General features: G+C 38.9%; 1 protein-coding gene across 2 annotated transcripts in view; it reads right to left on the bottom strand.

The window, feature by feature from the left end:
* Nucleotides 1–12070, bottom strand: part of CBL (Cbl proto-oncogene) — a 101895-nt gene that overhangs the window by 26243 nt on the left and 63582 nt on the right. For both annotated transcript variants that reach the window (XM_054438508.2, XM_063672211.1), the window contains 7 exons: nucleotides 10068–10214; nucleotides 7922–8078; nucleotides 6995–7116; nucleotides 5828–5965; nucleotides 4105–4192; nucleotides 3654–3785; nucleotides 3244–3447 (listed from right to left, as the gene is read on the bottom strand). In XM_054438508.2, coding sequence (XP_054294483.1) covers nucleotides 3244–3447; nucleotides 3654–3785; nucleotides 4105–4192; nucleotides 5828–5965; nucleotides 6995–7116; nucleotides 7922–8078; nucleotides 10068–10214 — 988 coding nt within the window. The remainder of the gene's footprint in view (nucleotides 1–3243; nucleotides 3448–3653; nucleotides 3786–4104; nucleotides 4193–5827; nucleotides 5966–6994; nucleotides 7117–7921; nucleotides 8079–10067; nucleotides 10215–12070) is intronic.

The following is a 12070-nucleotide window of genomic DNA, read 5'->3' as shown; positions in this document are numbered from 1 at the left end:
ATAAACATTTCCAAGACTTCAAGACTTAAAGGACATAAATATCCAACTAGAAAGGGTTTATTACATATCTAGCTCAATAAAGGAAAGGAAACCCACAACAAACAAACCAAAAATACCCTTACATTTTTCATCAAATCAAGGATAAGGAAAATATCTGAAAAGCTTCTGGTAGGCCAGGTGCAGTGGCTCACACCTGTAATCCCAGCACTTTCGGAGGCCGAGGCAGGCGGATCACAAGGTCGGGAGATCAAGACCATCCTGGCTAACATGGTGAAACCCTATTTCTACTAAAAATACAAAAAAAATTAGCCAGGCCTGGTGGCAGGCACCTGTAGTCCCAGCTACTCAGGAGGCTGAGGCAGGAGAATGGCGTGAACCCGGGAGGCAGAGGTTGCAGTGAGCCAAGATTGCGCCACTGCATTCCAGCCTGGGTGACAGAGCAAGACTCCGTCTCAAAAAATAAAAAAAAAGGCTTTTGGTGACAGAGGGAAAGGAAGCACTGAAAAGCAAAAATACATTAGAAGCCAGAAGTCAGTGAAGCCTTAACAATTTAGAGCAGAATATTTATTAACCTAGAATTCTGTAACTAGTCAATTCACGTTTGAGGGTTGAATAAAGGCATTTTAAGATACCAAAGATCTCAAGAAGTTTCTCTCTCACCCTTTCACAGAAAGCTACTTTAAGGACATAAACAAAGAAGTAAAGCAAAAAAGAGGAAAACACGGGAACCAAGGTACTCCAACAAAGGAGAGGCAATGAAGTCCCATGAGGATGGCGAGGGGACACCTCAGGGTGACAAGTAGTGTGGCATAGAGAATAACTGGAGCAGACTGGAGCGGAACACAGATGACTCCTGTTTCCTACACAGCAGTACATGGTATCACATACTACTATACTAACAGATTTTATTTCATAGAAACTATATTGAGAGGATGTTTGAGAGTACGGTATGATCTGGCAGTGACAGGTACAAACTGAAAACTAAGAAAATAAAAATAATTATACCAGGAAAAGCAGAAAGTTGTATAAGCAAAAGTAATTATTATATAGTATGTTACTTGGCACAGTAAGGAGTGAAATTATGTAAACACTGAGTACTAAGCCAAATTCAAGTAACTGTAGTGGGAGGATATGGAGTAGGGAGGAGGGAGATAATAAGAGACCTAAACCCTCTCCCACAACATCTGAGGTGAAGAGATCAAGAATCCAGAAAAAGCAGTATAAGCATATGGTTAAGAAACACAGAGGTAGTAAACAGTTTCAAGAATTAAAACTCTGAACGAGGGGACAGAGAAGTGCTGGAGGGGGCAGAGGCAGGGAACCAATGTTTTTGTAGGTTTTTTAGCAATTCTTTTAAACCTTAAAAAAAATCCATGTGCATTCACCAACTATAAGTAGATTCAGTATATTAAAAACAAATCAAAATAAAACAACAAACAACATCTACCAGGATGTGAAGAAACAGGCATTCTCATTCTTTTCCATACCTTCAAGAGTGATTTCAAGATCAAAAAAGGGGGATAAACTTTAATAACTATCCAAAAGTTAAAATATTTTCACTCAAATTATTTTATTCATACAAAATATATAATGAACTATAAAGTACAAGGAATAAAACATCCATGTACTTACCTACCATCCAGCTAAAAAACAAAATACCATTATCACTGTGATATTCCCATAAGCCCCTCTGTTAATTATAACCCTCCCCTCTATCACAGTTGAAATACACACTCCCTTATGCAGCAATCCCACTGCTAGCCTAGACAGACTTGTAAAAGCAGGCCAATATATGTAAGCCTGCAAACAATATGAATGTTCATTAAAAGGAAAACAAAATAAATTATGGAATGGCCAAATGACAAAATATATGAGGCTGTTTTTTTTTTTCTGTTTGCATTTCTACATGGCTAGGGAAAGTGTGTTCCTTTACTTCTTTCCTCTAAACTCCTATCCGACTTATAGTGTACCCAACAATTTGGAACAATGTTCACTGTCTGCCTTGTGTTGAAGCGTTTCACCTGCACATATGTCCTCTTCCTAAGTAAAACGATTACCTCCTTGAAAGCCTTGTCTTAGACTTCTTATCCCATATAGCAGTCAACCATCTAGCACAACAAACTCTTTGAAAAAGTAATATGCATTAATTGTAAAAAATTCAAATATTCCACAGAATTTAAGTGCTCTGAATTCCTATCCTCAGAAATAACAGTGATTAGTTTGGTATGTAGTCATCCAATTTTTCTATGTATATGCTTAAAAAAATTTTTTTACAGAAATAAGTCACACTACACATTGTATACAATTACTATTTATTTATGAGACAGGGTCTCGCTCTGTCACCCAACCTAGAGTCCAGTGGTACAATCACAACTCACTCCCGCCTTGAATTCCTGGGATCAAGCAATCCTCCCATCTCAGTCTCCAGATTAGTTAGAACTACAGGCATACGCCATCATGCCCAGCTATTTTTTTTTTTAGGGGGGCATGAGGGCAGTGATGGTAAAGATACGGTCTTGCTATGTCGAATTGCTGGGCTCAACTGATCCTCCAGCCTTGGCCTCCAGAGTAGTTAGAACTACAGGTGCACAACACCATACCCAGCTTTTTTTTTTTTTTTTTTGGAGTCGGGGGTAGAGATAGGGTCTCGTTATATTGCCAAGGCTGGCCTCAAACTGGGCTCAACTGATCCTCCAGCCTCAGCCTCCCAAAGTACTGGGATTATAGGCATGAGCTATAGGCATGCCCAGCCCCAATCTTCTAATGCCAAGACTCCATTAAAATAAAAAAAAAAAGGGAACAGAACTTATTCTAGTTGCATTAGCAAAAGAGGGTCCAGTTCTTTTATTTCTCCCTCACATTCTCCACCAAGAGATATGAATAAAGTCTTAGTCCTAAAATACAGACAGTAAGAACATGGGCCTTAAGCTGGAATGCCTGGTCACAGATGCTTCAACCTACTAGCTGTGTGATCTTCGGCAAATTCCTTAATCTCTTTGTGCTTCAGTTTCTTATTCTGTTAAATAAGGATAATAGTAGTATGTACTCATAGGGTTGTAGTAAAGATTATCTGAGTAAAAAACAAGTAAAGTGCTTAACACAGTATCTGTCATATAGTAAATGCTCAATAAATATTAGCTATTAATACTACCTATCATTGTAGTTTGGATATCGTTAAGTGTTTTACGGCTTTAGAACACAACTCATAATGGATTTTGCCAGTCTCCTAAACTGCCATCTTACCTTGGCACCAGCCAATTCCTTCATCATGAAGAGAGTATCATCAGCTCGTTCATCATCATCATCATCATAATTTGGGGAGGGAGCTCCCTCTGCTCCTTGCCTCAATAGGCTGCCACTCCCTCTAGGATCAAACGGATCTACCACGATGGGTTCAGTACCTTTAATTTCACATCGGCAGAAAGGACAGCCCTGACCTTCTGATTCCTGCAGAAGAAGCAAAAGACAGTAACAGATGCATCTGAAAATACTTAAAATATTAATCTACTAGAAAACACATTTCCTAGAGATTAAAAAAAAGTTTAAACCTAACCCCAAAAGCCAGGCCACCCCTTATATCAGTAAAGGCTATATAATACCGAATTTTCCAAGGTGATTACATAGCTGAAAAAAGTCACTGTTTAGATCCGTACCTGCCAGGATGTAAGACAGGATGTGCACATGAGGTGTCCACAGGGCTCAATCTTTACATCCTTATCATTTTCAGCACATATTTTACACAGTTGGAATGTGGAGCCCATCTCACAGTATAATTCATATTGTTCCTTTGATTAAAAAAAATTAAGAGACTATTAGTTGAATAAATAACTGCAATTATAAATGTTAACAGAAAAAGTGAAGACTTGTTTCCTATACAAATTTTGCTTATATAAAAATGTCACAATAGTGGTTTATTTTCTCTTAAACCAGAAAGCATCTAGTCTGGGTCCTATTTTAAGCTCCAGGGTTTAAAGTGAAACCACATACACACAAATTCACTAATCTAGTCACCAAATTCACTAATTCAATTATGCCATCAGTTCTATAAGGAATATACTAAAGCTTGTGTCCAGTGATATGGTTATAATGTGAAACACAACTCACCTGGGTCACTTTGATATGGTCTTGGGGAGTTGGTTCACATAAGCCAGTCAGATCAGGATTCTGATTTCGTCCATCAGGAAACAAATAGCTGTAAAGAGTAACCAACCTTGGGTTTTATTGAAGCCAATTTACCAGTGCTTGCTAATATAGACAAATGGAATCTGAGAGTTTCTCCATTCTAAAAGGGCAACGTGGTGTAAGTATAAAGATAAATCTTACTTCAAAAAAATAAATACTTCCAAAAAATAATACTTCAAAAAAATAAATAACACAGAACAGTTCAAAGATATTCTCCAAAAACTGTTATTCCTTCTCCAGGTAACAATGCCATAGGCTCTATCTTTTAATCGAGGGGTTGGTTAGCAAAGCTTTTCTGTAAAGGGCCAGATAGAAAATCATTTAGGATTTGTAGGCCACATTAGTCTGTGTCACATATTCTTCTCTGATTGTTTTTTTCAAAACGACTCTTAGGAAAAACTATCTTGGCTCATCCGGGGAACAAACAGGTGGCCCATGGGTCACAGTTTACCAACCCATTTTTAATCAATGGATAGCCACCAGATAGAAATTCTTTGTGTGTGTGTGTGTGTGTGTGTGTGTGTGACAGATTCTTTTTACTTTTTTTGAAGTTGCAGTGAGTGATCTTGGCTCACTGCAAGCTCTGCCTCCTGGATTCAAGTGATTCTCCTGCCTCAGCCTCCCAAGTAGCTGGGATTACAGACACCCACCACCACGTCCGGCTAACTTTTTGTACTTTTAGTACAGACAGGGTTTTGCCATGTTGGCCAGGCTGGTCTTGAACTCCTGACCTCAGGTGATCCGCCCGTCTCAGCCTCCCAAAGTGCTGGGATCACAGGTGTGAACCACTGCACCCGGCTTAAATCCTTAACTTAAACTGCATTTGCTTTTGATCAAAGACCTGAAATACCTTTATTTACAAGTTTAAGAAAATGAGAGACACCAATTTAAAGGCAATGTAACAAGATGCAAATTAAGCTACTGAGATCATTTGCCAGGGAGATCCACAGTTTCTAGCATCAAACTGTTCTGACATTTGGGGCAGCACTTCTTTCCAACCCAATGCTATTGTAAGTAAAAGATAATGTATAATATAAAATGTATTTTCCTAATCACTTTAAAACACAAGCTAGTTTTCTGCCATCTGGTCAACTGTTAGTATTTTTAAGTGTTTACCAACTGATAATTAATTTGAATTCTCAAAGGAATAGCAATTCTGGAATAAATAAGGACTTAGTTATAAATAGCAGCATAGGTTACAAAAGCCCAAGGCCTGACAAAATGCTGCTGAACAAAAGTGAAGTGAGGATGAAAGCAGATGAAGGCCACTGAGGCCTATGGCCATTAGGAATATTGAATCACTTGAATGCCGGCTAGTTAAATAACTGGTCAAATTTTCTGCTAATTGGTATATTTTAAAACCTAACATAGGCTTGAAAATAAGTTAACATTTGGAAAAAAGAAAGATAAAGTTTATTTACGGTAATAACTGAAGCGGTAGGTAGAGAATAATTTCACTGATGGAATCCCTAAAAAAGAAAAACAAAAATCTTCCAGGACCTGAAGGTCAAATCAATATCATCTGTTAATATTTTCCTGAATCTTGGTCTGCAGTTTAAGAAACCTGGAATAAAGTCATTAATGATGAGGTTGTACAGCCCCTAAGTTCCTAGACTCTAACAGATGGTATGCAGTAGGTACTCACAAGCCTTCCCTGAAGCCATCAATCAGTGCTTGGAAGAGAGGTTTATTGTGAGGGATTGTCTGGAGAATGTTCCCATCAGCAGTAACATACCCAATAGCCCACTGACCCAGACGAGTACAGCTCAGCCGGAAGATATAACTATGAACAGACATAAACAGAAGCTTTAGTAGATTACGCTGGTATTAGGGTGGAAGGCAAGGCAAGATACAGACAAAAATCAAAAGGACCGTCAAGAATAACAATATCTTTCTTTCTTTTTTTTTAGATGGAGTCTGGCTCTGTCACCCAGGCTGGAGTGCAGTGGCACAATCTCAGCTCACTGCAGCCTCCGCCTCCTGGGTCAAGTGATTCTCCTGCCTCAGCCTCCCGAGTAGCTGAGACTACAGCATGTGCCACCACGCCTGGCTAATTTTTATATTTTTAGTAGAGATGGGGTTTCGCCATGTTGGCCAGGCCAGTCTTGAACTTCTGATCTCAAGTATCTGCCCACCTTGGCCTCCTAAAGTGCTGGGATTATAGGCGTGAGCCACCACACCCAACCAAGAATAACTTCTTCTGAGCTTCAAGTCCGTGACAAGAAAAAAGAAAGAAAATATTTTTAAAAAGAGAGTAACTTCTTCCATGACTCCACACCAGAAGCAAAAGACACAAAAACTCAATTCTTTTTTGTTTTTGTTTTTGAGATGGGGTTTCGCTCTTGTAGCCCAGGCTAGAGTGCAATGGTGTGATCTTAGCTCACTGCAACTTCTACCTCCCAGGTGCAAGTGATTCTCCTGCCTCAGCCTCCTGAGTAGCTGGGATTACAGGAACCTCCACCATGCCTGGATAATTTTTGTATTTTTAGTAGAGACAGGGTTTTACCACTTTGGCCAGGCTAGTCTCAAACTCCTGACCTCGTGATCCGCCCGCCTCAGCCTCCCAAAGGGCTGGGATGACAGGCGTGAGCCACTGTGCCTGGCCATAAACTCAATTCTTAAGTGGCCTGAAAACATTTATCAAATTGTAGGTTCTGAATTAAGTCAATACGTCTGATAAACAGATATCAAAATCCTATTGCAGAATCTTGGCTATTGCAAAACTAATAAAGGTCATGTTTCTTCTATACTAGCAGAAGTCTCAAGATAACAAAATTCAAAAAAATAAATCTCTTTGCTTCACTGCACTGACCTGCCAGGTTTGTGAATGAATTTCTGGAGCCGAGCTTTCACTTCGTCATACGTCAAAAAAGCCATGTAGCCAGGATGAGTTACAGCGAGGCTGTTCCAATTCCTGAGCAAAGAGGACCAGGGCTAAAGAAACAAGATCAATCACAGACTATTCAGGTAAGACGTACAACCAACTCAGAGGGCAATGAGAAACAAAAAAAAAAACAACACCAACTCTCAATTCATTGTCAGAAATTTTTAATTATACCATCACTCAGAGGGAAGACACATGTGTTCAGGAGATTAAAAACTCGAAAAGCTATGAAAAAAAGAATATATGCTTATAGGGAGAAACTTAACAATACAAAATGAAAATTCTAGAATTTGTAAAGCTCTAATTAACAGTAGTGGGGTTGAACAACAACAAACTGAAAACAAGGATAGGGCCTACAGGTGCAACTAATAAGTTCCAAATAAATGCGTATGCAAATTGGCACAAAGAACACCAGAAAAAGCATTATTTTTAGAGAAAAAGAAAGGAGTTGTTTTTGAAGCATCCAAACATCTCAATATTAACAGTCAATTTAAATAAAACAGGAGAAAAAGTTGCAAACATACACAAATATCCAATATCAGAAAACTAATATATCCATATTCTGGCTATTCCACAAACATTAAAATGATACAAAAGAAGAATATTCAATAACAAGGAAAGATGTGAAGAGAAGAAAGCAGGTGGTATAGCTGTCATTTTCACTATATATACATACACACACATACATATATTTGTAATATGAGGTAGTTTTAATCTTTTTTTTGGCATAGTTCCTAAAATGAATTAAAATACTTTCATACAGACAAAAACCCCAAACGTTATTTAAAAAAAAAAAAAGCTTTCTCTTCAGAAAAGTAGCAGTAACCAGCTTAGTCAACTTTTTTAGTATCCTACCTGAAAAAGTCGGGTGAAGATGTCAAATTCAAAAACCGAAATATAATCATTGCAGGTCAGATCAATAGTGGATTTCAGAGCCATGGCCTCCAGCCCAGAACTGATGGGATGCACTTCATGTAAAGCCTGTCGAAAGCTCTTCCAAGGGACTATTGTCCTGGGGCAGGGGTGGAGAGGAGGCACAAAATGAAATAACAGAGATAATTCCAGGCATCGCCATAACCAAGGAAAGGAAGGAGAGCCACATTAAGCTCTCTCACCAATTTCAATTCTCTTAATTCAAAATACAGTTCAGCTTCTTTAAGAACAGAAAGAAGGGGACCAAGCGCCATGGCGCATGCCTTTGGGAGGACCAGCACTTTGGAAGGCCAAAGTGGGCAGATTGCTTGAGCCCAGCCTGGGCAATATGGTGAAACCTTGTCTCTACAAAAACAAACAAACAAAATTAGCTGGACTAATTAGTTCCAGCTACTCTGGAGGCTGAGGTGGGAAAATCACTTGAACTTAGGAGGCGGAGGTTGCAAGTGAGATCGTGCCACTGCACTACGGCCTGGGCAACAGGGTGAAACCTTGCTGCAAAAAAAGAAAAGAAAAAGAAAAAATAATTTACAAATAAAGACTGGGTCTTGTAATGTCATCCAGGGTAGTAGTCTCAAACTTCTGGCCTCAAGCAATCCTCCTGCCTTGGCCTCCTGAAGTGCTGGGACTACAGGAGTGAGCCACTGTGCCTGGCCAAAAATGAAGGCCTTTAAAGAGAAACTTGGGCCTAGCACAGTGGCTCATGCTTGTAATCCTAGTACTTTGAGAGGCCAGGGGGAAGGATTATTTGAGGCCAGGATCTCGAGACCAGCCTGGGTAACACAGCAAAATCCTGTCTGCAAATTAGCTGGGCCTGGCAGCACACACGTATAGTCCCAGCTACTTGGGAGAACTGCTTGCGTCCAAGAGTTTGAGGTTGCAATGAGCTATGATCGATTGTACCAGTGCACACCAGACTGGGCAACAGAGTGACATCCTGTCTCAAAAAAAAAATAACACGACAAAACCCAGGATATTTATATTTATACTTAAAAATACAAGCTTGACGCATAAATCAACCTATATAATATATATATAGACAATACAGCAAAATGGAAAAGGTAAGCCACAGACTGGGAGAAGATATTTGTAATGTAAGTAACTAACAAAGAACTAGTAACCTATAATAAGAGAAAGATAAACCACTCAATAAGAAAATGGTTCCTTAGGAAATAGGAAATAGGAACAGGCAAGTAAGAATAAGAATCTTGACTGGTCATAAAGGTGAGAAGCTCAATCTCCCTTCTCATCAGGGAATATAAAGCAAAATATTACACCAATTCACATCGCCAGCATTAGCCAAATTGCGAGACTACTGTAAAATATGAACTGGTACACCATTTTGGAAAGAAACTGGACAATACTTAGCAAAGCAGAAGATGTAAAACCCCAAGACTTAGCAATTCCACTCCTATGTATGTAAATAAAGACAATTTCTTACATATGAAGACAATTTAGATATTGTTCACTGCTGATAGCAAATAATGTGAAATGTACATGTCCATTAAGAGCAGAATGGGGCTGGGCGTGGTGGCTCACGCCTGTAATCCCAGCACTTTGGGAGGCCGAGGTGGGTGGATCACGAAGTCAGAAGTCGAGACCATCCTGGCTGACACGGTGAAACCCTGTCTCTATTAAAAATGCAAAAAGTTAGCCGGGCGTGGTGGCAGGCACCTATAGTCCCAGCGACTTGGGAGGCTGAGGCAGGAGAATGGCGTGAACCCGGGAGGCAGAGCTTGCAGTAAGTGGAGATTGCACCATTGCACTCCAGCCTGGCCAACAGAGCAAGACTCCGTCTTAAAAAAAAAAAAAAAAAAAAAAAGGGACAATGGATGGGGAGAGAAAGGGAAGAGTATTCAAAGAGCATGGGTTTCAATTTAATCTGCAAAACTATTTTTTAAAAACAATGAACAGAGCAAAAAATATTTAACCAAAGCTAGGAAATACGTACACATATTACTTTTCTCAGAGAGTTCCCAAATTTTAAATATTTCATTAGTAAAAAAGTAAAGAAAAAACTCGTAAGCTTTAGTTTTTCATAGTTCAAATTCATTATTCTGAGACTTACTTTTCCCCAAAAGCTTTTCTCCAAAATTCCGCAGCATCTGCTTTAGTAATCCTAAATGTGTCTCCCTGAAAGAGTCCACTTGGAAAGATTCCTTTTAGTTCTGCCAGCATGTGGCTGAAGATGAGGGACAGTTTGGTTAGGTTTCGCCTACAAATGATCAGAACGCAATAATTAAACACATACAATTATTTTTATTTTAAATGCACCAAATTCACCATACAAGATGTATAATTAACATGAATATTAAAATACATTTAGAAAGAACCTCTTCAAATATTCTTTCTGACCAGTATTATTCAAGGATATAAAAAAGTAGAGAAGAGAAAAGAAATGTGCTGTTGAGGATGTTACATATTCAGTGATATTGTTGTCTTTATTTAAAGAAGGGTTTTAGAAACTTTTTGCTCTAAGATCATATGAAAGATACAAATACAATGAAGAAATACTTTGCATTCACTGCCTCCACTTTTATCTCCTCCATTCAAATAGATATTATGAAGTAAACGAGAAAAAATTTAGTCATATATTTTAAAGCTTTTAATCTTGAATTAATAAAGCTTAATAGCTAAGCATGAACATGGACAAATTTACTTTTTTAGGATGACAGGTAAGAGAATTCAACAAATAAGTGGAAGAACTTATGTACTGCTATAATCACTCTATCACAAAAGAAAAAAATGTTAGGAAACCGATGTATTATTTCCTGCTTTGCAGGTGTATTTATCAAGTATATTTATCATCATATAACATATCTAAATAAAAGATAAATAAAAAGTCTTAATAAAAAGAATTTTTAAGTATCCAGACCTAATATTTCTTTCACTAAATCAGACTTAAAGAGATAAATTTTACCCAAACTCCTCTTCCTTTACCAAAAATGAGATGCTAACATCCAAACCACACAAAAATTTCTACGTAAGTGCATATGCTACTGTTAACAATTAGTTAATTTTGTTCTCACAACCTGTTTAATGGATATGATTATAAAGATGTCACACAGGTGGAGAGTGGTGCCTCACGCCTGTAATCCCAGCACTACAGGACGCCGAAGCAGGCAATCACTTGCAGTCAGGAGTTCAAGACCAGCCTGGCCAACATGGCAAAACCCTGTCTCTACTAAAAAATATAAAAATAAGCTGAGCATGGTGGTGTGCGCCTGTAACCTCAGCTACTTGGGCTGGCTGAGGCAGGAGAATCCCTTGAACCCGGGAGGCAGAGGTTGCAGTGAGCTGAGTTTGTGTCACTGCACTTCAGCCTGGGCGACAGAGCGAAACTCCACCTCAAAAAAAAAAAAAAAAAAAAAAAAGATGTCACACAGTACCATTTAACATACCAGATGTAGTCTCTACTTTTCCATGTGTCCTTTGATCAGATTACCTTTGTTCTCTTTAATGCTATTGCCACAGCAACAGGATACAGATGATATAGATACTATTACACTAAACAAGCTACTGAATACGTGTCTATTTTCCTTTGACCCAGTAATTTGTATTTATGTATTCAAAAGTTTATTCTTGTCATATAAATGTACTATATTTATTTATTTATTTATTTTGAGATGGAGTCTCGCTCTGTCGCCCGGGCTGGAGTGCAGTGGCGTGATCTCGGCTCACTGCAAGCTCCGCCTCCCGGGTTCACGCCATTCTCCTGCCTCAGCCTCCCGAGTAGCTGGGACTACAGGCGCCCGCCACCACGCCCAGCTAATTTTTTTGTATTTTTAGCAGAGATGGGGTTTCACCGTGTTAGCCAGGATGGTCTTGATCTCCTGACCTCGTGATCTGCCCACCTTGGCCTCCCCAAGTGCTGGGATTACAGGCGTGAGCCACAGCGCCCGGCATAAATGTATTATAAAATTTCAAGTCAAATCGTGATCAATTACTGACTGCCTAACAATCCTCTATTAGGAACAGATTTTTCTTTTTTAATGCTATACTGGAAGGTCACCATCAGTGCTATCTTTGTCTTTCATGGATAAAATGCAGCACCAAATTATCCAAGTCTTT

Source organism: Pongo pygmaeus, chromosome 9, assembly GCF_028885625.2.
Source record: "Pongo pygmaeus isolate AG05252 chromosome 9, NHGRI_mPonPyg2-v2.0_pri, whole genome shotgun sequence".
NCBI lineage: Eukaryota > Metazoa > Chordata > Mammalia > Primates > Hominidae > Pongo > Pongo pygmaeus.
Note: the sequence above shows the minus strand (reverse complement) of the source record. Positions and strands in the feature narration are given on the sequence as shown.